Below are 27,914 nucleotides of genomic sequence, written 5' to 3' on the forward strand. Positions count from 1 at the left end.
CTCGCAGCCAAACAAACTAGAAGCTGCATGCGAGGTTGCAAAAATTCCACCCAGATGCAGGATCTGACCCAGTATAAAGCTACTTGTGACATTCCTGTGTTCCCAGTCTGTGTTCACTGTGTCCCAAAGTGTTTCTCCTGTAGTTCTTCTGGATGGGTTTTTCTGTGAGCTGCTCATGCAAGCCGAATTTCCATCCCTGGGCATCCAATTCCAAATACAGTGGTGCCCCGCATAGCGATGATAATTCGTTCCGGATAAATCGTCGCTATCCGGAATCGTTGCTATACGGAACGGAAAACCCCATAGGAATGCATTAAACTCTGTTTAATGCGTTCCTATGGGGGATAAACTCACCGCTATGCGGAAATCCTCCATATGGCTGCCATTTTTGCCGCCCGCTATGCGAGGGAAAGAGCACGAAAACGCTGCAGGTGGCCATTTTTTTCTTTCGGCTGCCATTTTGGAACCGCCGATCAGCTGGTCTAAAACATCGCAATGCGCTATTTAGCCATATAAACCATCGCTTTTACGATCGCAAAATCTGCATCGCTATGCGGATTCATCGTTAAATGGGACACGCGTTATGCAAGGCACCACTGTAGGTCCTCCTAATTTTAACCTGTACCAGGCTCAGTCTGGGAAGGCCACAGCAGGGGCTTTGGGGGGGGGGCTGGGTCATCGTCTGGGGCAAACGGTTGCTGACCCCGGCTGTGGCTTCTTTTTTCTCCAGCTTGCTTCTTAGACTCCATGGCCACCCTTGGCCTCGCAGCCTATGGTTATGGGATACGTTACGAGTATGGGATCTTCAACCAGAAAATCAGAGAAGGGTGGCAGGTAAGCATAGGGGAGATGTCTGTGGAAGATCTGAGATGCTACACTGACATTTCTATCCTTCTGGGGAGGATAAATGGATAATTTCCATTTAGACCTGTCTTTCACTGCATATCTCTGTGGCCGAAGGACAGCAAAACACACACCAAGTCTCTGCTCTGAAAAGAAGAGGGAAGTGATGCCTAAGAGTTAGCTTTATAACTTTCTTGAGTCAGAAGCAATGAGACTCAGAACCTCTTAAAGATTAATCCATTTGATTTGTTAGAAACTTTTGTGGGTGATAGCATCTTCTGTATGAGGTAGGAATGTACTGGCTCTCCCCGTTACCCTTGTAGGCTGATCCTAAACCGGGGGGTTCTCCAAGGAACAGTATTTGTATACTGTTTTGAATTTTAAATATTGTCTTTTTAATGACGTAAGCCACCTTGGGGTTTTTTTTTTAAAGGAGAAAGGCGAAGTGAAAATATTTTATTTATTTAAAATTTATGTTTCTTAAAATTTTGTTTAAAATTCGGTTCTTTTAAACAAACAAACAATCAAAACTATCCGGGACCTTCTCAGAATCTCTGCCAGTCAGATAAATCAACCGTCAGTCACAATGGGTGACCTCAAAATGAGGATCCTTCCTTTTTTTAAACTGTGCCCCCCCCACACACACACACGTGTGGGTGCCTTAGCCAGATTGGTGAGCTTTCGCTGGTTCAAAAGGTTCCAGGGAGTGAAATGAGACAATGATTAATGGAGAAAATTCTGGTGAATAGATAACCAGCCCTTTGAGAGAGAGAGAGAGATTACAGCACGGAGGTGCATTGGTTGAGTCCTGAAGAATCAATAAATGCAATTTCTTTGGCTTGGTTGTCCACCAGAGAATTCTGTTGCATCATTTCCAAACGTGTCGCAGCCCAAAGGACAGTGCGTCCCTTTCTAGGGCTCCGAAAGAGGAGAAAGTTCCACTGCTTATTTATTTATATTTATTTATTTAATTTATACCCCGCCTATCTGGTCGGTGAGGACTTTCCTCAAAGCCCATTTAACCATGACCCTCTGGTTGACCCATCGCAATGCAGTTTTGGTTTGGAGCAGCTTTCCCGACCTGGTGCCCTCCAGACATGTTGGACTAGGATTCCCGTTGACCTCAGCCATCATCATTCTTCTCCAGTTGGGTTTGGGGACTACAGCTCCCACGATGGCCTTGAGATTTGGGCAACTGTGGTCCAAACACACTGGCTTTGTATGGTTTAGAGAGTCAATCCTTCTTACATTTCAGGTTTAGTTCAAGCCCACTTTCGTAACCGAAGCAGAATCCAGTTTCCCGCTGTTTAAGATGTATTTTTCCGTGTATAAGACAACCCCTACTTTTCTAACCCAACATTGAGAAACCAATATTTTCAACATAAACCAGAACACATTTTTTTAAAAAAAGTATTCAAATACTAAAGGCCTGTTTATTACCAGTAATCAGGTAATATTTTAAAGATGAAATTATTCATCATTCTTTGTTCCGGGCATATCACTTCCTTCAATCTTGGTGCATGCAGTTTTGCCATGCAACCACGGGGTTCTGTCAACCGGTAACCCCCATGTATAAGGTGACCCCCAATTTTGGGTCCAGAAAATTTAGAGAAAAAAAAGAATTGTCTTATACATGGAAAAATACAGTAAATGAGATCCACCCATAACATAAACTCTCTGTCTGCAGAGATAAAGTTACTGTCCTGGGTTGTGTTCCCATGAAGGATTCTGGGGTGAGCGGTCCCAAAGAGCATCATAACCAAACTGGTGTAGAGGGCAGAGCAGCGTGGCCACGGTGGCTCCTCCTGGCTCTTGGAAGGGCAAACCCAGGTGGCAAATGGTTCTTTTCTCTAACATTGCCTTCTTTCCGTGCAGGTGGAAGAAGCTGATGATTGGCTGAGACATGGGAATCCGTGGGAGAAAGCCCGGCCTGAGTACATGCTCCCCATTCATTTCTATGGGAGAGTAGAGCACACCCAGACGGGTGTGAGATGGGTAGACACACAGGTAACCGAAGGGGAAGGCGTTGCGGGGGGGGGGTGAACTTGTGTGGGTGGTGGCCACCCTCCTCGCGCTCCAGCCATGAGACTGCCCTGAGTGTTTGCGGGTAAGGGGTCGACTCCCAAGGTTAATCTCCTTTGCAACACTGTGGTGAGGGAAAGACATGGTTTCCCGCCTCTCCTCCTCTTTGGGCGAAGCATGATATGGTGGGCACATGACAGTCCAGCAGGTGGGATGTGGGGGGGGGGCCCATCCAGAGTCTGGCTTCCTTTCAAGGAGCTTTGATGATGGAACAATTTCATAGAATCATGGAGTTGGAAGGGGCCCCGATTGAGTCCAATCCCCTGCTCAAGGCAGGAATACAGATCAAGTTGACTGAATTTCTCTTGAACGCCTCTAGTCTTGGAGTGCTCACCACCTCCCCCTGAGGTCCTGGGTTCCATTGTTGTACTGCTCTAACAGTTAAGAAGTTTTTTCTTGAGAGTCAGCCTAAATCTGGCTCCCTGTCACTTGAGCCCATTATTGTGTGTCCTGCACACCGGGATGACATGAGAACAGATCCTGCCTCTCCTCTGTAGGACTACCTTTCAAGTACAGTACAGTGGTGCCCTGCTTGACGATTACCTCGTTAGACGAGGAAATCACTTAACAATGAAGTTTTTGCAATCGCAAAATGATGTTTTAATAGGGAAAAACGTTTTACAACGATACGTTCCCTGCTTCAGTAACCAATTTTTCGCTTAACGATGATCAAAACAGCTTATCATCGGGTCTTCAAAATGGCCGCCCGCTGTGCAAAATGGCTCCCCGCTGTGTTTTAGGAAGGATTCCTTGCATTACAGGCATCGGAAAAGGGCCGCCCTATGGAGGATCTTCGCTGGATGCTATTTCGCCCATTGGAAGGCATTGAACCGATTTTCAGTGCATTTCAATGGGATTTTTACTTTCGCTTAACGGCGATTTCATTCTACAACGATTTTGCCTGAACGGATTATCCTCTTCAAGCGAGGCACCACTGTATTTGAAACATGCTATCCCTACATCCCCTCGGTCTTCCTTCCAGACCGAATTTTTCATTTTGCAGTATAAACCTCTGCCCAGCAAGCCATTTTGCTTTTCATTTTGAGGAAGTTGTACGGCACCCCCACGGGCAAGAAAGGAGTGCCTTCCAGAATTGGCTCGTGCACAGAGCTTGGAAAAGTTAGCTTTTGAATTACGACCCTCAGAAAGGATTCTAGAAATTGCAATAAAAAAACGGCCTTCTCCGGTCCTGGCCTAGGGAGGAGTCCTTTTTTGGGGAATAAAGCCCACTCGATGCCAGAATGACTGAAGTCCCTTTTTGCCCACAGGTGGTCCTGGCTCTCCCTTACGACACGCCGATACCTGGCTATATGAACAACACGGTCAACACCATGAGGCTCTGGTCTGCTCGAGCCCCCAATGATTTCAACCTCCGGGACTGTAAGCATAAGCAGTGGCTTTCACTTTCAATGTGGGAAAATGTGCATGGATTCTAAAAATCACATTTTTAAAAATTGGTGCAATTAAATGGTTTTAAAACAGAAACATTTTTAAAACACTTCAGTCCATGTCCTTTTAGTCTACATTTTGAGCCAGATTACCCCGTTAAGTGCTTGTATTTCTACTCATGTGTCAGTTGCGTGAGTTAGTACGTATATGGGTGAGGAGCATGGACATTGATTTAACTGACGGGAGTTTCCTGCAGCTGCTGTGGTATATGTGGCTGCATTTACAGTGGCATACGTAAGTACTGTAACAAGATTCTGGCCGTTGAACTGATGCAGCAGTTAGGAAAAAAGATTAAAACAGACTGAAGGGTTGAAGACCAAGCCATAACCCTCACCAGCCACTGAAGGCTTGGGTGTACAATCAGGATTTGACCGGTTGGGAGTCTATTTGGCTTTCAGGAGGCAGACACTGAAAGTTGGTCTGGCATTCAACCAAGGTGGTAAAATCTTTGATCTCTCTCTCTTTTAATTTTTTTCCCTTTCCAGTTAATGTCGGTGATTACATTCAGGCGGTACTGGACAGAAACCTGGCAGAAAACATCTCCCGTGTCCTGTATCCAAACGATAATGTAAGTCCCTAAGAAGCAAAGGTTGGACCTCCCTTTGGAGGGTTTAAAATTTTTTTTCAGGGGGTGGGTGGGCCGCAGAAGGGCCGCGGACAAGCTAGCTGTCTAAAGCGAGCCTCAGGGCAGTGGTTGAGAACCAAACAAGGAAGCAGATCGGCTCTTCCTCCAGGCTCAGAACGAACACTAGAGAACTCTTTACACTGCCTAATAAAAGATCCAGGAATGACTTTTGCAACAGAACTGGTGGCTGCAAGCCAGCTGGAGCTGGCAAACATTGCCTGAAGCAGGCCTCTAAAGATTTGGAGCTGTAGCAGCAAAGGGATTATTTCCTTAAAAAGTAACTGGCGGTTGTGCTAAGACTCAGGATCTTGACCTAAATCAAGTTACTTGAGTGCATTCTGCAGGCAAGTTCAGAGGGAAGAGAAGAACCGGGGGGTGGGGGGGACAGGGGGACAGTGTCAGATGAGCCATCGTCTCTGCTAATCAAGATGTCCAAGGGGTCGTGAACTCTTGCACCCCTGCAACATCACCCAGCCTTCTCATCCAGTGCCTGACTGAATTGGAGCTGGCTGGATTGGGATAAACAGGCTTGCTTAAGGTCAGGGAGAAATCTGGTGTACCTTGTTGTCCCATGCTTGCATCCATATGGCATATGCATCTCAGGTGACCCTACTTGGCTCCCTTAAGAAGAGAAAAGGGGAGGGGGCTCCACCTTGCTCCTTCTTGTCTGCTCCTGCTTCTGGGAGGAAGGTTTCAATTTTTAAAGAATACTAAGAGGGCATCAGCATTGCCCTAATCAGCTTTATTTTTTCCCAAATCTTTGCCAGGGAAAAGCAGAGGAGGTTTTTAGTCTCCCAATTTCCCAGTATCATTAAGTAGTTAAGTTGTATGTTTAGCCACTACTGATATTGGGAAGTTGAAACAAGCTGGGAAGCTAAAGCAAGACGCTCTGCTTTGGTTTGATCCCAGTGACTGCACATACTGGAAACAAACCAAAACAGAGCAAGCCTACCCACACCTTAAAAAAGTAGCTCTGAGAGGGGCCAAGAAAGGTGCAGGTAGAAACTATCTGGAAGAGGGCTGGGTTGCTCTAGCAAATGTGTCATCTGATCACCAGCCTGCCTGTTCCCGCAGTGGGCCAAATGCCTGTGGGTAGTCAAGCCACTTTTGCTGCTGGGTAAATATCAGTTAGCCAGGGGTTCTCATCTGTTGGTATCTTACCCTTCTCCAGTTCTTCTCTCCAGAAGAACCAGGGCCCCACCGTGATCGAAAGAAAAAGCTCCACTTTTTCCCCCTCAGAAAGGCCTGTTATATTTGCAGTGATTCTGTTGAAATGCCCCCTCGCACCCCCCAAAAAATCAGATATAATCCTTTTCTGTAAGTTGGTGGTGCAGTCATGTTCCAGGCGTTTGATGGTGTCTTATTTAATCCTCACGCTTGCAGCCTGCTTTACTGGTGAGGAGAATTCTGTGTAGATCCGTCATTTTGGTGGCAAATGTGGCAGATCCGTTGGCATTTCCCCACCCACCCACCCCCGGACACCTCTCTTTGTGTGTGTGTGTGTGATGTTCTGTTGTGTTGTATTCCAGAAATGACACTTGTTTGTCACCTGCCTCTAAGGAGGGCTCCCTTTATTATTATTATTATTATTATTATTATTATTATTATTATTATTATTATTATTATTATTATTATTATTATTATTATTATTATTATTATTATTATTATTATTATTATTATTATTATTATTATTATTATTTTTGCAGGGGGCGGGTGAGAACGCTAATTCTGAGGTGGTAAACCAGTATAGGCCTGGAGAAGAGCGCTGAAACAAACCAGTTCACTTGCACCCATTAACAGAAACATCCCTGAAAACAAAAGAGGAGTTTCATACAACATTGACTATTTGTTTCCGTGGAAGTGCATTCAGACACGGTTACTGTCCAATACTGGTTTACTGCCTCCATAAGAACATGCCTAGTACAGTATTCCTTTTTGAATTTCCACACCCGCGATAACTGCTTCGCTTGGCTTCGTTGCTAGGGAAAAAAATGTGGAAGTAGTACCGATGTTCCAGCTTCACCTTCAGTTTGAAGTATAGTGGGAGCCCAGTATCTTCAAGGGAGTAGTTCCGAGCTCCCTTGTGGATGCTGAAAACTGCGGATAATAGTGAACCCTATACATAGCATGGTCTCTGGCTCTCTCTAGTGGCCAGTTCTGGTAGCTGTCTCATAGAAATACATATTTCTGGGGGTTTTCTTTTAATATTTTTAGACTGAGGAGGAGTGAATCAGTATAATCCCACAGATATGGGGGGGGCACTACTAAGTCTTTTAGTGGCGGTGGCAGAGGAGTGTAGGGATAAACTTATCTCCAGTTATGGGATGTAGTTTTCTAGAGGACCAAGAGACTCACACTCTCCTTTCTTGATGTATGGGCTTGTACCATTGCATACCCGATGGTGCATCAGGGATAACAAAGGGCTGAACAGATTTTTAATGTGGTGGAAGGTATGAAAACCAATAGCCAATATCCTGCTGCATAGCTCTGCCTGCACAGTGCCAGTGACATCACCGTCAGTGATGGAATGCTGCTGAATCAAGAGCTCCTTTTGATTTTGGGGTGTTGGCAGCTTGTATGCAAAGAGATGAAATCACGGGCACCCCAAAATCAAAGAAGGATGTCTTTGACTCAGTAGCGATCTGCCACTGGTGATGATGTCGTTCGTGGTGCGCAGGCAAAGCAGTGCAACATGACACTAATCTTTACACCAATGTGTTGTTGTATATTAAGAGTTTTTCTTAAGGGAATGAGGTTCGAAAACTGATACAGATCCATTGAGTTCCCTGTGCATGTTAAGAGTCCTGGGTGGGTCTTTAATGTGGGTGTTGAATGTGGCAGATTCGTTGGCACCGCTTGCGACGCGCCTACCCTTGTGTGTGTGTAGTTGATGTTTTTAACTAGTGCCAAAAAAAAAAAAATCCCACACTCCCAAACTTGCTTCAGTTCAACGAATCTCCCACATTTCAGAATGACACATGCGCAAAGATGGTCAGCTTGTCTTCTCGTCTGAAACCAGGCGCGGTTGGGTTTGTTCAGGGTGGTCCGCCGATGGCACAGGTGGCTTGTGAAATTTTGGGATGGAACACCCTCTGCCCAGTCCACCCTTGGAAGCTGTGATCCAGAACTAGCAACATTTCCCATCCCGGGGGAAGCAAACCGGCCAAAATCTTGATACGTATTTGGGAGATACATGACTGGCAGAAACGAAGATCTCTCATGTAGGGTGCCTAGGTACAGTGGTGCCTCGCTTAGCGATTGCTTCGTTTAATGATGTATTCGCTTTGCGATGGGTTTCTTTGAGGAATTTTTTGCATCGTTTAACGATGTTCTCTATGGGGGAATTTCACTTAACAATGTCCGTTTTTGCTCATTTAAAACTGTCTTAAAATGTTTGAAACCTGTTCAATGGATTTAAATGGGGAAAACAAAAAATCACCAAAAATTAACGAAGACTCAGAACAAAGCCAAAAGAAGTGTGCATAGGTTTCACAAGGTGGACTAACGATTCCAAGCATTTAAAACAGGTTTCAAACATTTTAAGACACTTAAAAATGAGCAAAAACGGACATCGGAAAGCCATTCAAAAGCACAGAGTCGGCTTCAATGCATTTCAATGGCTTTCCGTTGGGGGGAAACATTGTTTCACTTAGCGATGTTTCCTATGGGGATTTTCGCTTAAGGACGGTAATCCGTTCCCATTGGAACGGATTAACAGGTTTTCAATGCATTCCTATGGGAAATGGTGTTTTGCTTAACGATGTTTTCTCATAGCGATGTTTTTTTTTTGACCAATTAACATTGTTAAGCGAGGCACCACTGTACTCTCTGGGTGCAGTCATCCACCCTACCGCTTCTCTGCCATGTCTTTTTCGACCAAGAGCAGGGGAATGAGGATGATCAGAAGTTGTTGCGCTGTTAATGCGAGCGCCAGCATGCCAGCGGCTGGGGTGACGTGTGTTGTGATCCCGCAGATCTGAAGCATCCCTCTACCTGTGATGACCAGCCGCCTTTGACCGATTTTTGCTCTGGTCTTAAATGGCTTCCCTGCTGCTGAAATTCAGCGGACACCCTTTTTACCAGCTGGCAGATTGAGTTTCAGATTGAAAGTCCCGCTGAAGTGGTTTTAGAAGAAGGAGCCGGGCTAATCTGGGCTAGCGTGTTAGACAAAAACAAGAGAAAAATAAAAACTATAAAGAAGAAGAAAAATGTTGTGGCGCTTTAAAGGCGAATGGCTGTGTTTGAACGTGAGCTTTTGTGGACAAGTCCACTTCTTCAGACAAGAATAGGACTACATGGAAAATAATTATTTCTAAATATTTGCCATTGAGACCCACTTTTATGTCTGAAGAAGTGGACTTGTCCACAAAAGCTTATGTTAAAATTAAGGTGCCATAACGTTTTCTCTCCCCCCCCCCTTTTGTCACCTCGCCTCTCTTTGGTTGATGCTCCTCCTGGGACCTTTCTCTCCCCTTTCTAGTTTTTCGAGGGGAAAGAGTTGCGCCTGAAGCAGGAATACTTCGTGGTTGCCGCCACCCTCCAGGACATCATCCGTCGGTTCAAAGCTTCCAAATTTGGGAGTACTGAAAGTGTCCGGACGGCTTTTGATTCCTTCCCAGACCAGGTAATTAATCGTGCCTCCGTTTCTTTGGAGGGGGGTGGAGTCTCCTGGGAGATAAGAGTCTGGTTGCAAAAAGGCACCGGCATTAGGAATAGGGTTGTCTCTGGGCATGTTTAGAGGTTTTCCCCGGAAAGAAGCCACTGCCGTCATTCTCTCTTTGGGAGACACCGGGCAGAGCATCTCTCCCAAAGAGCCAACGACCCGAGTCACCCGCTCCTGAGAGAGAGGCCGAAGAAACATCAACTAGAAGCAGGGTCTTCTCACTGGTGGCCCCTTCATTGTGGAATACGCTGGAGGTACACCAGGCCTTCTCCTGTGCTGTTTTTCAGAAGGCAGAGCTTTACAAAAGAGGAATTTTAAAACATTCCTCCACGATCATAGACCTATGCTGGACTGTCAACCGTATGTTTTCTATGCTTTCCCCCCCTTTGGTTTGTTATTTACGGGCATATATTGTGCTATTAAGTTTGTATCGCTGTTGTATTGTTTACTGCAATTTTCTGTTCTCTTTGTAAACTGCCCAGAGGTAGTGGGTTGCCACTAGGTCAAGGCAGTATAAAAATTAAATAAGTAAATAAATGCCTTGCACAATGTAGGTGAAGGGATTAGAGGTCTGGATTTAGGCATAAGCTAAATAAGACGCACTTTGTGGAAGGGGTGGGTCATCTCCAGAGTTCCTGGGGGGCCACCCACTCCCATCTCTGGAGTTCTTCCCCCCCCCCCCAAGTATCCTGTATTAGCAAAAATCTAAAAGGCAAATAAAGTGGAGAGTGGGAATCTCGGAGACTCTCAGAACATGGTAGAATTTCTCCCTGGAGGATCCAAGGAAACTTACCAAGCAAAGAAACATTTGGGCTCATTTATATTTAAAAATGGGGGGTGGAAGTAACGAGGGAGTCCTGGGGGGGACGGCAGGCCACATTTGGGGCTCTGGTGGACCCCAATGCATCATGCTGCGATCCACTCTAGTTTAGGGGCCCAGATTATGATGGAGGGGCTGGCGGGTTCTTGGTAAAACTTTTAAGAAACCGCAACATCTTTTTTAAAAATACTTCTTGGTATTTAAACATTTAAGGCTTCAAACCTTTAGCATAGTCTCTTGGTGCAAATCAGCCTTCTTTGGGAGGGAAACTCTTACTCCCCACCCAGTAGCTGGGCCCTCCGGCGCACGCACACCTTTTTCCTTGGGAGACCTCAGGGTTGGTACCTCTTATCTCAGACGTTGATCCGCCAGTCCTGTTCTCTCTGCTTCGACCCCATCCCTCCCTACTTGCTCTTTTTTTTTACAGGTTGCCATCCAGCTGAACGACACCCACCCTTCCTTGGCCATTCCAGAGCTGATGAGGGTGTTCCTGGATATTGAGAAGCTGCCGTGGGAGAAGGTTTGGAAACCCCTTCTGTATCATCGTTTACAGTGCTAAGAGATACAAAACTCCTTAATACCCGTTGAGAATTTTGATCATAAACATGTATTCTCACAACATCAGCAAGGAGTAAGGAGATACTGGTTAGCAGAGATACTTATTACACTATGATGCGGAGAGAGTAAAACCAACAACTTAGTCTGTTTACATATATACATAGAGAAGAGACATTCCTTTGGCAGCTTAACATGACATGGAGCAACAACACAGCATAGGACAAAGTGATCTGACTTACAGCAGAGAAAGATGTTCATTTTACACATGACTTATGTACAGTTCTGGGGCCAATCAGAAAATACATGACTTCATTTTCTGTTACACCAAGTTTCATCATGTACAAAACTGTACAACAGTCTTAATCCTCGATAGGTAAAGATTCCCCTTGACATCGAGTCCAGTCGTGTCCAACTCTAGGGTGCGGTGCTCATCCCTGTCTCCAAGCCATAGAGCTTGGAGCTGTAGACAGTTTTTGTGGTCACGTGGCCAGCGCAACTAGACACGGAAGGCCGTGACCTTCCCACCGAGGTGGTACCTATTTATCTACTTGCATTTTTACATGCTTTCGAACTGCTAGGTTGGCAGTAATCTTTGATACCCACACCTGAATACAGTTAGTACAGTGACTCAGGTAAAATCAGCCATTTTACATTTAACTAGACAACATTAATATTTAATACATTTTCATATCAAAATCTTCCTTTCTTTCTTCCCTGTGATGCTTGTTTCAAAGTTTGGAAACTTTTCGGAGGTTTTTGGGATGGCCAAGCCCGGCATCCTTCCTCCCGCCCGGCATGGGCAGAGTTCCGAAACCCGTGCTCTGTGTTTTCCTGCACTTGGCATCCAGCTCCACTTTCTAGGGTGCGAAAGCCTTGTGAGCTTTTTGTACACCTCGGTGCCCTGAAGTTTCCAATCCCTAAATCTCCATCATAGAGAGGCTATGCATTGGCTGCTGCTTCTACCAAAACTATAATCTTAGATCCTGCTTTTAGCTGTTGGAAAGGGAGTAAAGTGTAGGGTCTGCAGATTTTCCAGAAGTGGCAAAGGAATTCTCATCCCTGGCCCCAGACTGATTTCGAACACCTGTTTGAGATCTCACTGGTTTTGCAGGGGGCTGTAGAGGACAAGAGGACCTCATGACCAGCCAGTGCTGAATGGGACCCAGACCCAGGTGGGAACCCACCTGGAATTCAGAGGGTTTCCCCACAGAATTGAGGTGGGATGGGGTGAACGATGGAGGCTGGTCACTTCCAGTTTACCTTGGCGTAGTTACTTACCTGCCGAACACACCAGGTTCCAAAGGAACCAAGGAGTCTCATAATGACGCCACCACCTGCTAGTGATTTCTGGCATTTGGAAAACCCAACAGGTGTGAACAATTTCAGGTGGAAATGACCCAGATAGATCTTTGAGTTGGGTTCTCTTTGGGGCATAGCCTTTGTCCTCCAACCCCGCCCCCCCAACACACACACCTTTTTTGCCTCAGGGTCCCAGATAAGCGCCAGGTTTGCTGGGTCTCAAATCGAACTGAAGCCCCAAACCATGTCAAGTCTCTTCTTGTTGAGAAAGACACTAATCATTAAGAGATCTCCACACAAAATTTAAAGTAAATTGACTTCTGTGCTTTGGCTTCTCTGCTGGGAGGGTTTTTGTTTTTCTGGAGGTTTTTTAAAAATAAAAATAAAACCGAGGTTGACTGCTTGTTGATCCAGGTTGCTCTTGTAGGGGGTGCCACAGAAAGGGCTGTGGTGGTGAATTCTTCCCTCTGGAAGAAGGCTCTCAAAAGAGATTTAAAAGGTTGGAAATATCCAGGAATAGCCGCTGGATAAATCGAGACAAGCCTTACGCCATCTGTATGATAGGAGAAATACTGGTAACATCCACGTAGAACCCAGCAGAACAAATGCACTGTCTGAAAGAGCCTTAGATCAAGACACATGGCCACCAGTTGACATACATAGAATAGGAATAGCCACAACGTACTGTCTTTATGTCGCAGATGTAATCCTGTTTTGACACAGAAAAGTTTCTCAGAAGAGATCCGTGCCACGTGCAGTTATTTTTCCCCCTTGCCCAAATAAGTTCTTTATGTCACATGGTCTAGATTATGGATGGGCACAAACTGACAGTTCAGTGGTTTGTGCTGGTTCGTTTAGCAGCCAAACAAATGTTCGGCACTTCAAAGCCCCACCTCCTCTAGCAGCTGCCCACTTGGAGGCAACTGCCAGAGGAGGCAGGGCAGGGAAGCTGGGACGCCGCCTCTTGAATACCGCAGGAGGCATGGCTTGTAAATGCTGAACACCTGTCTGGCTTTTAAACAAACCACCAAACTGGCCGCTTATGCCCACCTCTAGTGTAGGTCAAGATAACTGGCCCATTTCAAGGGTTTCATCTCGAGCAAAGGAAGACCAACAGAAAAATCAGCTGTTCCTTAGCCTCCTTGTTTTCTCACCATGCCACACCGAACTCTTTTTCTTCCACGAATGCCAGGCCTGGGACATCACCACGCGAACCTTTGCCTACACAAACCATACGGTTCTCCCTGAAGCCCTTGAGCGCTGGCCTGTTGATCTGGTAGAGAAGCTGCTTCCCAGGCACCTCCAGATTATCTACGAGATCAACCAAAGGCACCTGGATGTAAGTTCAACCACTCGCATGTCTTTCTCTGACTCTTCCGTTTTAGGCCACACAAAGCTTGGAATCCTGTTGCTTAGCCTAGTAACTTGCAAGTAGGGTAGACAGGTTTGAATCAGTGGAATTTAAAGGGGGGGGATTGACTATTCAATCACACACTAGTGCCTCACTCCACTAGAACCATTTGAAGACACGTTGCATCCAATTTTCAGTTAGGGTGGCTCATTCCCCCTCCAAAACTGCATGAATTCTCCCTTTAATTAATACCTAATTCACCAAACAGCTCTCAAAATATTTTTATTGGGCAACCCCTTTTTTAACCTGATCAATCACGTTAACTTTTCATGAATAGCTATATTCCAGGCTTCTTTATACCAGTCATTTAATTGAAATTCATGCTTTGATTTCCATTTTTTGTTATAATTAATCTTGCTGCTGATATTAAACTTTTCAAAAAGCAAAAGCAAAGCAAAGCGTGCTGCTTATATACACTTCAAGCACTCTCTGGGCGGTTTACAAGTTAATTATGCAGGCTACACATTGCCCCCCCCCCAGCAAGCTGGGTACTCATTTTACCGACCTCGGAAGGATGGAAGGCTGAGTCAACCTTGAGCCGGCTACCTGGGATTGAACCCCAGGTCATGAGCCGATTTCTGGCTGCAGTACAGCGGTTTAACCACTGCGCCACGAGGCTCTTTTTCGGTGCCCCATTCTATTGTTCCCTGTTGAATATTGATAATAGTGCTATTCTAGGACTTTACATTTAACTTCAGTATTTCATTAAGTTCTTTGAAAAACAGCCTCCAGAATTTCATTACATTCTTACATTCCCACCACATATGGAGGTAGGTACCTACACCGTGATCACGTCTCCAACATGGATTCAAAAATTTGCTATCCGTACAATTTGATTTCACCGGTGTTAAATACCATTTCCAAACTAGTTTATAATAGTTTTCTTCTTGCTAATGCATACATTTTATTACTCTTTTATCCCACGTCTTTTCCCATACTTCGATACTTATTTTCTCTTCCAGAATCCAATTCCTGTAACTCTTTATTTTTGGTATGCTAGAAGTTATATCCTAAAAATTTATTTGCTTGTGTTAATATACAGTGGTGCCTCGTATAACGAGTGCCCCGTTTAACAACGAATTCGCATAGCGATGGCATTTTTGCCATTGCTTTTGTGATTGCATACCGATGTTGCCTATGGGGAAAAATCGCTTTGCGATGTTTTCCCCATAGGCACCATTTTCTCCCAGCTGAGCGGCGGGAGCCTCCGAAGGAGCGCTCCTGCAGCTCAGCTGGGGGAAAATGCCTGCGGTGGCCTCGGAAGAACCCTTCGGAAGGGTCCTTCCGAGGCTACCGCCGGGATTCCCCTTCCCCGTGGCCGGCTTCCCCAGCCATGGTCGGACTCTCAGGAGTCCGACCATGCCTGGGGTAGCCGGCCGCGGGTCGGATCCAAGCCGCAGGGGGAGGGTGGGGGGATCCGGATGCCTTTCAGGCATCCCGGGCTTGGATCCTACCCGCCGCCAGTTACCCAAGCCATGGCCGATCTCCCCACCACCACCATCTGGAGCTGCGGGAGAAGCCGCCCGGTGGGGGGGGGGGAGATCGGATCGGCTTCTGCCTTTCTTCGGAGCAGCCCGGCTGCTCCCAAAGGGCTGCCCCGACTGTGCTTTCAGCAGTGGAGGAGGTGCCCGATGGAGGAGAAAGGTCAGATCGGCTCCTCCACTGGGCACCTCCTCCGCTGCTGCAAGCACCATCGGGACAGCCCTTTGGGAGAAGCCGGGTGGTGGGGGAGAAGGCAGGAGCCGATCCCGTCTCTCTCCCCCCCCAAGCTTCTCCCAAAGTACTGCGCCCGATGGTGGGAGAGAAAACCGGATAATCCGTTCCTATTAGAATGGATTATCCGGTTTTCAATGCATCTCTATGGGAAAACGCGTTTCACTTAGTGATGTTTTCCCATAGCGATTTTTTTTGGAACCAATTAACCTCGCTATGCGAGGCACCACTGTATATTTTACCCCACCTCAGTAAAGGAAACCGTGGTCTCTCTAGTTTGTAAGAGCTGAACAGGGCTGATAACGAAAGGACCTTTTGAACATCACAAATGTGTTAAGGTTGTCGTATGTCAGATGTGACTAGATGGCACATCGTAGTACATGTAATGTTCCCCATGGATAGTGCAGACAGTTTCCACATTTTCTTTTCTCCTCAGAGTGTCAGAATTAGGGCAGCAAGATTGTCCGTGCACCAATTTGGCTTTGATTATTATCTTGTAACAGAGGAAAGCTCAAGTTAATTTTGAGTCAGGGTATTCCTTCTTGTCACCACTCTAGAATCTTATGGATAAAAGGGGGGAGGTAATAAAAATAAAAAAATTGAGGAGGTGTGATTTTTAAAATGGATTGTTGTGTGTTTATTTTTCAGTGTGTTTTAGTATCGATTTTATTGACCTTTTTAAATATAATATTTGATTCTTTCAAAATAATTATATAGTAACTGTTTTCAGCTTTTAAATATTGCCTTTTAAATGTTGTAAGCCACCTTGGGTCCTTTTAAGCAGAAAGGCGGGGTTAAAAATATTTTAAATAAATAAACAAATGTGAAATATCTCTGCCTCACCACTGATTCCTTCTCTGGAAGTATGAGTGTGTTCAAATTTTGCCAGAACTCCAAGAATTCTCAGCCCATGTATCTTTTCATCTTTTTCATGTTTTATTCTTCTGATTGTATTTGAAATCATATATTCTTTAATTTATCTTTTAATATTTAACTGTGTTTTTTATTGTGTGAATTTGAACATTCTGAGCTGCTTTGGGTCCCTTATTGGGAGAAATATGGTATCATCATCATTATCATCATCATCATCATTTGTTGTGAGCAACATCATCCATTAGTCTTGCATGCTGTATGCTCAGAGTATGGTGAGATACCCTGTTTTCCTGAAAATAAGACCTAACCTGAAAATAATGTTTTCGAGATGTTCATAATACAGTGGTGCCCCGCATAGCGACGATAATCCGTGCAGCAAAAATCGCTGCAAAGCGATTTTGTCGCTATGCGGTTTAAAAAAGCCCATAGGAATGCATTGAAACCCCTTCAATGCGTTCCTATGGGCTTAAAACTCACCTTTAAGCGAAAATCCTCCATACGGCCGCCATTTTTGCTGCCCGGTAAGCGAGGAATCCGGGCGAAAACACAGCGGGCGGCCATTTTTTTTACCTGGTGGCCATTTTGCAACCGCCAATGAGCTGTTGGGAAATCATCGCTATGCGATGATTGGTAAGCGAAACAGGGTATCATCGCAAAGCAATTTTTTCCTATCTAAAACATTGCAATGAGATCGTTTTTGTGATTGCAAAATCTTCATCGCTATGCGGATTCGTCATTAAACGGGGCACCCGTTAAGCGAGGCACCACTGTATACCCCATAAATAAGCCCCAGTTCAGTGAAACCCTGCCCTCCACCCTTGTGCAGCAACCAGAAGATGATGACATGACTGTATTTGAGTAAATGCAGATGGTTGTACATGGAAAAATAAAACATCTCCTGAAAATAAGCCCTAATGCATTTTTGGAGCAAAAATTAATAGAAGACCCTGTCTTATTTTCGGGGAAAGACGGTAATAATAATATAGACCCGTTAGGCAAATGAAATAACATAAGCAGGGGAGTGCATTTACCCAGAGGCTGCTAGACCACAGCTTCTCACAGTTAGCAATCCTGGGCAAACCCAGCCTGGTTGTGGCCCAAAAGCCTCTGGGAGAACGCAGGGGCCCCAGCTGTGCTTTGTAGCTTCATCAGCTGAGCTGCGGAGGCCAGCGCAGCCGGCGTGCTTTCAATCGTGGATCGGACCCTTGTGGCGGGCATCTGGGCGGAGCCCCTGCTTGACTGTTCTTTCCCTCTTCACCCCCACTCAGAGAATTGCCGCGCTCTTTCCGAAGGACGTCGAGCGCATCCGGCGGATGTCCTTGATCGAGGAGGAAGGAGTCAAGCGCATCAACATGGCTCACCTCTGCATCGTGGGCTCCCATGCCGTGAACGGGGTGGCGAAAATCCACTCGGATATCATCAAGTCCCAAGTGTGAGTAGCGGCGGGTCTGGTTCGCTTTTGGAATTGCTCGTGCGGGTGCGATGTGGAAACACAGCGCGTGTGAGAACCCCCTCGGCTGGCATCTTTGGCAATGCCGGGGTTGATCTCGAAGCTAGGCTCCCCACTGATCCGCCGTGGGCTCGGGAGGGCTAGTCGGACCCCTTGATCTGTTTGCAGTGCCCTCCCCATCTGGGTAGAGCAGCCCCCAACACACAAACGCCGTTACCTGAATTCAGGGGCCAAATACATAATTCGGAAATGCAGGGAGGGAAAAAGCCGTGGGCGGAGAGTGGAAGCCAGTTGGTTTAGCCAAACAAAAAGTTTACGAGCCAGCTCCCAACCCAGTGCTCATTTTTCTCACAGGTTCAAGGACTTTGCTGAGGTGGAGCCAGAGAAGTTTCAGAATAAAACCAACGGCATTACCCCTCGGCGCTGGCTCCTGCTTTGCAACCCAGGACTGGCAGAACTGATTGCAGAGGCAAGATGCAATTTGTCAGTCTTGCATAATGGTTTTTTGTTTTTAAGTGGTTCCGGAGAAATCATGTGGTTTGTTTTCAGCCTAAATGGTATCCCATACTAGTTTAGAGGAAAGCCATCCAGTCTCCTGCTTCTTTGATTTGAAATCAGTTTTGGGGGTCATTGCTCCTGCAGGCGACATATTGTTGTACGGTCACATTTGATGAAACAGGTTTTAGAGGCCTCAAACATTGGTCGAACCTGCCTGAAAAGAGGCAACAATGCATCAAAAAGTCCATGTTTCCATCAACCACGAAGTAGGTAAAGGTTCCCCTTGACATTGAGTCCAGTCGTGTCCGACTCTAGGGCGTGATGCTCATCCCCGTCTCCAAGCTGTAGAGCCAGCATTTGTCCATAGACAGTTTCCGTGGTCATGTGGCCAGCGCAACTAGACACGGAACGCTGTGACCTTCCAACCGAGGTGGTCCCTATATATTTACTCACATTTTTACATGCTTTCAAACGGCTAGGTTGGCAGGAGCTGGGACAAGCGACAGGAGCTCCCTCCGTCGCATGGATTCAATGTTACGACAGCAGGTCTTCCAACCTTGCAGCACAGAGGCTTCTGCGGTTTAACCCGCAGCGCCACCACGGCCCTATCCACGAAATAGAGATGGACAGAAATTGCAGGTTTGGCGGTTCATGCTGGCTTCTTGGCCGAACATGTTTTCCACGCTTCCCAGCCCCGCCTCCTCCGGCTGCTGCCTCTGAATGGGTGCGCACTGGAGGAGGTGGGGCTGGGAAGTGCTGAACCCCTGTTTGACCAGGAAATGAACTGGGAGAAATCGCTGAACCGGCGGTGTGTGCCCATCTCAACCACAAATTGATTCCTCTCTCAACCCCGTGTTTTGGCTCTTCTGCAAAATATTTACTTACCCACCACCTAAAGAACTTCTTAACCGTGAAGGAGTCGATGCTGTAGGCGACTGTAAGAAAGTCCTTCTCCGGCGGGGGGAGCACTAGTGGTGAAGGCGGGAAAAAGACAAGGAGGCTCCTCGGGATTTTCATTAACAATGTTTTTATTACAAACAGTTCGCAACTCGCGTGAATCAAAAGGATCTTGCAACAGGTGATCCGGCAACAGATTATATTTCTTAGGGCGAACACTAAGTGGAACATCGGGATCCCCTAATAGGGAGCCGGCCCAAACTTCTCGCGGTCCGTCATCTGCCTTATGGGCGCGCTCCTCACCGCGCACACCGTGCCGCAGCACGGATGACGGGCCCAATCGCCCTCCAAAGGCTTCTTCTGGAACTCGGGGCCAGGACGAATTACCCGCCGCCCCCCTCCAGGGTAATTCAGGGGGAAAACCGATACCTTCCATTCGAGAGGTTCAGTGCCTCTGCCCTTGGCCCCTGTGGCTACTGGGTCTGGGAGCAGTCCACCTCCTGTCATCAAGTTGGGGAATCCCGGGGTCACGTCAGTCCCTTGGCTTATTCCGAGAATGGGTTCCGTTTGCACCCCTCGGTGCCTAGGTCTGTCCGGGTTTAGATCCGTCCAGGTTCTAAAATCGCGCGCGCTTTTTTCCTCTTTTATCTCCTCCCATATAATTAAATCTAACTCCTCCCCTCCTTCTTCTACAAGACACACCTCCGCAGCTTTTTCAGTCAGTATCTCCGTTTGATCTAACTCTATTAACACCCCTTCCACACATCCTCCTTCCTCTACGTCTTCTTTCCCACCAGAGGACGGCACACTGCCTTCAGCTCCTTCACACGCCCCCCCTTCCGAGTGGGCCGTCCTCTTCTCCGCATCAGGTTCCCCACTGTCCTGTCGAGAGAAATAGTCCGCGTTAGAATGGGCCGCACCCTTCTTGTATTGCACCTGGAAAGAATAAGGTTGTAAGCTTAGATACCACCTAGTGAGCCTCGGGTTAGTATCTTTCATGCGGTTGAGCCACTGTAAGGGAGCATGATCTGTTACTAGAAGGAAGGGGGCTCCCAATAGATAATACCGTAAGGCATGTACGGCCCACTTAACCGCCAAAGCCTCCTTTTCGATGGTGGCATATTTCCTTTCCCGATCGCTCAATTTCTTACTTAAATACATTATAGGATATTCTGTCTCTCCCTTCTTTTGGGACAATACCGCCCCCAAACCTCTGTCTGACGCATCTGTCTGTAAAATGAATGGAATAGAAAAATCAGGGGCAAAGCGACTCGGTAAGGTGGATAACACCCCCTTTAACTCTTCGAAAGCTCTCTGTTCCAACGGGCCCCATTCTAGATGCCCTTTTTTCCTTTTCCGCGTTAGATCAGTGAGTGGTGATGCCACTTCTGCAAAATGAGGCACAAACTGTCTATAATACCCTGCTAGCCCTAGAAATTGTTGTACCTCCTTTTTATCACGTGGGACAGTCCAAGACACCACCTTGTCTACCTTATCCGAGACTGGTTGAATCTTCCCTCCTTCTATGCGGAACCCTAGAAATTTAACTCCTTTCCTAGCTACTTTGCATTTAGAGGGATTGATCTTCAACCCTGCCTTCCCTATCTCTCTTAACACCTTTCTAAGGTGATCCATATGTTCCTCCCAAGTCTTACTGTATATCAATATATCGTCGATATATGCTCCCGAGAAATCTTTCACCGGTTCTAATATCTGATCCATTAGCCTCTGAAAGGTGGCGGCTGCTCCATGTAACCCAAAGGGCATCTTTTTAAAATGGAACAGCCCCTTTGGGGTGACAAATGCAGTTTTCTCCCTGTCTTCTTCACGTAACGGAATTTGCCAGTAACCTTTAGTGAGGTCGAGTAAGGTCAGGTAGACGGACCCTCCCAGCCTTTCTAATAGATCATCCACCCTGGGCATCGGATAAGCGTCGAACTTAGACATCTCGTTAAGCCATCTAAAATCGATGCACACCCTTACCTGCCCGTCTGGCTTGGGCACTAAGACAGGGTAGCTCCGCCACGGGCTACGGGAGGGCTCTATTACGCCTAGTTTCTCCATCTCCTCTACCTCTGCGTTGATGGAGTCCCTAAGATGATATGGCCAGGTGCGGTCTCCCATTCTGGCCACCATTCCCGGGGGGCGTATGTATCTCATGTTGAATCAAATTGGTCTCGCCTGGTATGCCTGAGAATACTTCTTCAAACTCCTTTTCCAAGTTTCTCAAATCTCGTTGTTGATACTCCTCTAACATTTCATCCACCTCCAAGCACAAATCTTTATTTAGGCACAGGCGGGCCTCCGGTCCAAATTCCTCTCCTACTTCTCCCCAAAGGGCCTCTCTTTCTTTCCACTCTTTCAATAAGTTAACGTGGAAGATCCCATTCTTCTTTGTCTTGTCTGGCATATATATTTCATAATCTACAGGGCCCACTTTCCTTACTACCTCATAAGGGCCTTGCCACGTAGCAAACAGCTTGTTCAGCATGCATTAGGAGCAAGACCTTTTGGCCTGGTTGAAATTCCCTCACTTTCACTTTCTGATCATATCTCCTTTTCTGTCCTTCTTGGGCAGTTCTCAAATGCTCCTTTGCAATGCCCAAGACGGTTCTCAAATGATCTCTCATCTCCATCACATGTTGCACCGTAATATGGGCATCATCCTCCCCTTCTTCCCATTTGTCTTTCACCAAATCCAGAATGCCCCGAGGATTCCAACCATACATTAACTCGAAAGGAGAGAAACCCGTAGACGCTTGTGGCACCTCCCTAATGGCAAACATAAGTGGTGCTATTAACACATGCCACCTCTTAGGTTTTTCCATAACCAACTTTCTCAATATACCCTTGAGCGTTTTATTAAAACGCTCCACTAAGCCATTGGTTTGCGGGTGATAGACGGCGGTATGGATTGGTTTGATCTCTAGGAGGCGCCACATCTCTCTTAACGTGTTGCTCATAAAATTGGTTCCTTGATCAGTTATGACTTCTTTAGGAAAACCGAGCCGTGAAAATATCAGCATTAGTTCTCGCGCAATTACCTTGGCTGTTGTGGACCTCAGAGGTATAGCCTCTGGGTACCGGGTCGCATAATCTACCAGTACTAATATGTGGGTATGTCCCCCGGCTGACTTTACCAGCGGCCCTACTATATCAAGGCCAATCCGTTGAAAGGGTTGGTCCATAAGGGGCATCGGTATCAATTCTGCACCTTTAGAGGGTCGTTTTTGTGTCTTTTGACATTGGGGACAGGTGGCACAATACTCCTTGACCTCTTTATCTATCTCTGGCCACCAAAACCTTTGTTTTATTCACGCCCCCATTTTCTCCTCTGCCAAATGCCCAGCCAGGGGTATGTCATGGGCTAACTCCAATACTTTTCTGCGCCATTTCAGGGGTACCACCAGCCTCTTTTCTCCCTCCTTTTCTACCCAATACAACAGACCCCTGTCCAACTCCCAACCCGTTTGACCCTTTAACGTGGTTCCCACCGGTTGCGCTGCCAGCAACGGCTCCCGAAGCGATGCGTCATCCTGCTGCATCAGCCTCATTTGTTCCCACGACGTACGCTGCAAAAAATCGGACTGATCTTCAGCCTTTTCAAGTTCACCTTGCAAGCCCTCTTTGATCTTCCCCACATCTCTGGACCCAACCCAATCTCTCCCCAATAGCATTTCCCTTGATAACCCAGGTACCACTCCAATATTCATCCTCCTTTCGTCCTTTCCTACTTTCACCGTGGCCCATAAAGTCTGATATTTCTTCACATCCCCATGGATGCAGCGAACAGTCAATCCTTCCTGTTTTTTCTCTCCTGGTAAGTCCCGTACCAGCGTTTTAGCACATCCCGTGTCTATTAAGGCTCTTTTCTGCTCCCCATTCACCCACGCTTCCACCTCCCACCTTTCTGAAGATTCCGTTTTAGGGGGAGGGGGTCTGTCCAATAGCCCCACCCATGAACAATCAGCCCCCGGACAATTTTTTTTTACGTGGCCAGGAACCCCACAGGCGAAACAGATGGGGCGTCCTTCTTTGCTCTCGCGTACCCCAGCTCCCGGAGTGTAAATAGGGCGCCCATCCTTGCCCTCTCTCCATCCCATCCCGGGAGCATAGATCCGTTGGTCTACTGTTACCGGGCGCACTGATTTAGGTCCAAACGGCTCGAACATTTTTCCCTTGGATTTCTGCGTTCCACTCTGCTCTGCAGCCGACCGCGCAATAAAGTTTGGAACCGAAAGCGAAGCCTCTCCGCCGCGTGGTTTAGCTTTCTCCGCCCACTGGGTGTTTCCTTCCTTTGCAGCCTCGTCTGTCAAGCAGTAATCCTCCAATAAGGAAATCGCTTTTTCCAATGTCTTAGGGTTGTTGCGTTGGAGCCAGCTTTTCGCGCCAGTTCCCAGTGTTTGAACCAGCTGCTCTAGGACGACCAGATCTACTATTCGCTCGCTGTCTTCTCCACTGGGTTTCAACCACCTTAGCGCATTCGCCCTCATTCATTGGGCTATGGTGCGCGGGTGGGAGCCCGGCTTCCATTTGAGTTCCCTCAACCTTTTACGATAAGTCTCTTCTGTCAGGTTCAAAGTACACAATATTGCCTTTTTTACCATTTCATATTGCGCAGCTTCCTGGGCACTCAAAGTGTCCACTACTTCTTGTAATAACCCCGTGAGGCATGGGATCAGAATAAGTGTCCATTGTTCTTTCGGCCATCCTGCTGCTACAGCCACCCTTTCAAAGGTATGCAAATACGCCTCGGGGTCGTCAGAATTCGTCATCTTTTGCATACGGATGGGGGCTGGTCCTGCTATCAAACCCCCTCTCACTGCCGCCGCCGGTCTCTCTATTTTCTCCTCCTCTGGCCCTTGCCTCCTTATTTGTCTAGCCATCAACGTTTGCTGCTCCACTAAATTCTCTATCAACCTTGCTTGCCGGTCCATAGACTCGCGTAGTTTCAGCCATTCCTCGTTTCCCGCCTTCTGCGCGGCCCCCGCCCCACGTTGGGCGCCAGTGTAAGAAAGTCCTTCTCCGGCGGGGGGAGCGCTAGTGGTGAAGGCGGGAAAAAGACAAGGAGGCTCCTCGGGATTTTCATTAACAATGTTTTTATTACAAACAGTTCGCAACTCGCGTGAATCAAAAGGATCTTGCAACAGGTGATCCGGCAACAGATTATATTTCTTAGGGCGAACACTAAGTGGAACATCGGGATCCCCTAATAGGGAGCCGGCCCAAACTTCTCGCGGTCCGTCATCTGCCTTATGGGCGCGCTCCTCACCGCGCACACCGTGCCGCAGCACGGATGACGGGCCCAATCGCCCTCCAAAGGCTTCTTCTGGAACTCGGGGCCAGGACGAATTACCCGCCGCCCCCCTCCAGGGTAATTCATGGGGAAAACCGATACCTTCCATTCGAGAGATTCAATGCCTCTGCCCTTGGCCCCTGTGGCTACTGGGTCTGGGAGCAGTCCACCTCCTGTCATCAAGTTGGGGAATCCCGGGGTCACGTCAGTCCCTTGGCTTATTCCGAGAATGGGTTCCGTTTGCACCCCTCGGTGCCTAGGTCTGTCCGGGTTTAGATCCGTCCAGGTTCTAAAATCGCGCGCGCTTTTTTCCTCTTTTATCTCCTCCCATATAATTAAATCTAACTCCTCCCCTCCTTCTTCTACAAGACACACCTCCGCAGCTTTTTCAGTCAGTATCTCCGTTTGATCTAACTCTATTAACACCCCTTCCACACATCCTCCTTCCTCTACGTCTTCTTTCCCACCAGAGGACGGCACACTGCCTTCAGCTCCTTCACAGCGACCTAATGCCAATGGATTGGTGCAAGACCTACGCCTGCGATCTGGGAAGGTTTAACCTGACATGTGAGGAGCGGAGGCCCCTGGTTTAACCTGAAAAGTGAGGGCTCCCTTCACACAGAGATGGTTTCTCTCCACGCAAGTCAGATCTCAGATTTTCCACATGGCGCAGGATGGAGGGAGTGTCCCTGGGAGACTCTGCTTTTCCGGTCTGTCATTTCCACACGAGCAGAGGAAGGACAGAGCAGGCAGGCTTAGCGTTGATCCCCTCCTCGCATGTTCGTAAACGGTGACTTTGAAAATAAATTACTCTGAGAGGGCTTTAGGGGCTGAACATTGTTGACCCTTTGGACTTCGTTTTCCAGAAAATAGGAGAGGACTATGTGAAGGATCTGAGCCAGCTGACCAGGTTGCACCGCTACGCGAACGATGAGCTGTTCATTCGGGAAGTGGCCAAAGTGAAGCAGGTAAGAGGCCACGGAGGCGACGGGGTGACGTCTGTCTGTCTGTCTGTCTGTCTGTCTGTCTGTCCTACTTACTTACTTAAACATTTATAGCCTGCCCTATATCCTGTGATGTCAGAGTGGGACTTCTTGGACAATTGCATGCAGTTCTGGGGGTGGAGCTGGATGTTGTTGTTGTTTAGTTGTTAAGTCGTGTCTGACTCTTCGTGACCCCATGGACCAGAGCACGCCAGGCCCTCCTGTCTTCCACTGCCTCCCGGAGTTGGGTCAAAGTCACATTAATCGCTTTGATGACCCTGTCCATCCATCTCATCCTCTGTCATTCCCCTTCTCCTCTTGCCTTCACACTTTCCCAACACCAGGGTCTTTTCCAGAGAGTCTTCTCTTCTCATGAGATGGCCAAAGGACTGGAGCCTCAGCTTCAGGATCTGTCCTTCCAGTGAGCACTCAGGTCTTTGCTAGCTTGCCCTAATTGACAATCTCTGATTTGCCCAGTTGGGTGCATGACTAGACATGTGAAGCAAGACAAGCGTGGAAGGCGGGGGCGAACATGGGTTAAGGTAACAGGGTTAGCTAACAATGTTGTTTACTTGTGTCCAACTCTTTGTGACCCCATGGACCAGGCCCTCCTGTCTTCCACGGCCTCCCGGAGTTGGGTCAAATTCATCTTGGTCGCTTCTATGACACTGTCCAACCATCTAATCCTCTGTCATCCCTTTATTTATTTATTTATTTATTTATTTATTTATTTATTTATTTATTTATTCATTCATTCATTCATTCATTCATTCATTCATTCATTCATTCACTCATTCACTCATTCACTCATTCATTCATGTAGTTGTTTATTAGATTTATTAGATTTCTATCCCGACCTTTTAGACATAATCTACTCCGGATGGGTTCCATCAAACATTATAGACTAAAACAGTTAAAAACAATTCAAAACAATAGTAATTAGTAATGCTTAGTAGTGCTCAAGATGGAAAAACAGAAAATTGTAATAAAAATAAAGTCAAGTATTGACAGGAGGGAAGGCTTGCTAAAAGAGCCAAGTTTTTAATTGCCTTTGCCTCTTGCCTTCACACTTTCCCAACATCAGGGTCTTTTCCAGGGAGTCTTCTCTCCTCATGAGATGGGCAAAGGATTGGAGCCTCAGCTTCAGGATCTGTCCTTCCAGTGAGCACTCAGGGTTGATTTCCTGCAAAATAGATAGGTTTGTTCTCCTTGCAGTCCAGGGGACTCTCAAGAGTCTCCTCCAGCACCACAACTGAAATAACAATTTTTGGAATGTTTATCCCTAGCAAGGGGCTGAGTTGCCGCTTTCTGGAACAGTATTAAATAGGTGGACACATCGAAAGGAACGTTAAATTAATACAGTTTTTAAATCACCGACAGCAAAAAAGAATAGAACAAGGCCTTCCCTCATCAGCCAAAGCCCGCTCTAAATAAAAATATGCAGGATTTGCCTTCCCACAGAGGGACAAAAACAGAGGGGAACATCTCAGCTTCCCTAGGCAGGGAGTTTGACAGCCTGGGAGCAGCTATCAAGAAGGCCCTGTTCTCCTGTCCTTGTCATATGTTCCCATGACACAGAGAGAGAGAGAGGCGGGGGGGGGGGCTTCCTTGAAGATCTTAAAATCATAGAAGCTTCTTGGGGCTGGGGAGGGGAGAAAATCCTTCAGAAATGCTGGACCCAAAGTATAGAGAGCTTTACACACATCATAAGCTGGTTCTTTCATGATTCTTTCTCCACCTCTTCTCCCAGGAAAATAAGGTCAAGTTTGCCCAGTATCTGGAGAGGGAATACAAGGTGAAGATCAACCCAGCTTCCATGTTTGACGTGCAGGTGAAGAGGATTCACGAATACAAGCGGCAGCTCATGAACTGCCTCCACATCATCACCATGTACAACCGTGAGTAAAGGCTGCGCCCGGCCTCCCTCCCTAAGCCCTGCTAGGGTCCGTTTGTGACTTTCTTTTCAAGCGCCCAAGTGCGGAAATAAAAGCCGCCTTTTAAAACTGCATGCAAGGTCAAAACACAGTCATTCATTTTCAGACTAGCTGTATCCGGACAAATTAAATTTTTTCCCCTCTCCTAGCCATCACAACAGAGTTTGAAAAAGTTACTTCCGTAGACTATAACTCCCAGATGTGGAACTTCAAGGCAGGTGTGTGGAGGTTTTGGGAGTTGTAGTTCAGAAAACTTAACTTTTCCAAACTTTTCCATTACGGGCCGTTCTCGCTGCCTTGTGGCAACACCTAAGTTTTGCAGTTCTTCCAGGACACTTCATCCTTTCCAGTCTTGTTCTGGAAGTCATTTCAAAGCCTAAGGTCGACCCCAGTTGACTGCCAGCTGGAAGGGAAGACATTTCAGCTGCCCTTGTCGGAGTCTTAACGCTCTGCCGATAACGTGGCAAGCCCTTCTGGTCTTCTGCTGGGAATGTTCCAATATCCAGCCTTTCTAGTGGTG

At 47.0% G+C, this 27,914-nt stretch overlaps 1 protein-coding gene and 1 long non-coding RNA gene across 3 annotated transcripts in view; one reads left to right on the forward strand and one right to left on the reverse strand.

Moving 5' to 3' along the window:
• PYGL (glycogen phosphorylase L) overlaps nucleotides 1-27,914 on the forward strand; it is a 54,316-nt gene that overhangs the window by 13,855 nt on the left and 12,547 nt on the right. For both annotated transcript variants that reach the window (XM_078384236.1, XM_078384240.1), the window contains exons 6-16: nucleotides 731-834; nucleotides 2,719-2,850; nucleotides 4,194-4,305; nucleotides 4,860-4,942; nucleotides 9,480-9,623; nucleotides 10,910-11,002; nucleotides 13,532-13,678; nucleotides 17,605-17,768; nucleotides 18,141-18,255; nucleotides 25,344-25,445; nucleotides 27,211-27,358. In XM_078384236.1, coding sequence (XP_078240362.1) covers nucleotides 731-834; nucleotides 2,719-2,850; nucleotides 4,194-4,305; nucleotides 4,860-4,942; nucleotides 9,480-9,623; nucleotides 10,910-11,002; nucleotides 13,532-13,678; nucleotides 17,605-17,768; nucleotides 18,141-18,255; nucleotides 25,344-25,445; nucleotides 27,211-27,358 — 1,344 coding nt within the window. The remainder of the gene's footprint in view (nucleotides 1-730; nucleotides 835-2,718; nucleotides 2,851-4,193; nucleotides 4,306-4,859; nucleotides 4,943-9,479; nucleotides 9,624-10,909; nucleotides 11,003-13,531; nucleotides 13,679-17,604; nucleotides 17,769-18,140; nucleotides 18,256-25,343; nucleotides 25,446-27,210; nucleotides 27,359-27,914) is intronic.
• LOC140705753 (uncharacterized) lies at nucleotides 19,562-24,549 on the reverse strand. The gene is made up of 2 exons (XR_013541061.1): nucleotides 22,676-24,549; nucleotides 19,562-20,063 (listed from the first exon to the last, which is right to left on the reverse strand). It is a non-coding gene; the product is annotated as an uncharacterized LOC140705753 (long non-coding RNA).

This window comes from Pogona vitticeps, chromosome 1 (genome assembly GCF_051106095.1).
Source record: "Pogona vitticeps strain Pit_001003342236 chromosome 1, PviZW2.1, whole genome shotgun sequence".
In the NCBI taxonomy this organism is placed as follows: domain Eukaryota; kingdom Metazoa; phylum Chordata; class Lepidosauria; order Squamata; family Agamidae; genus Pogona; species Pogona vitticeps.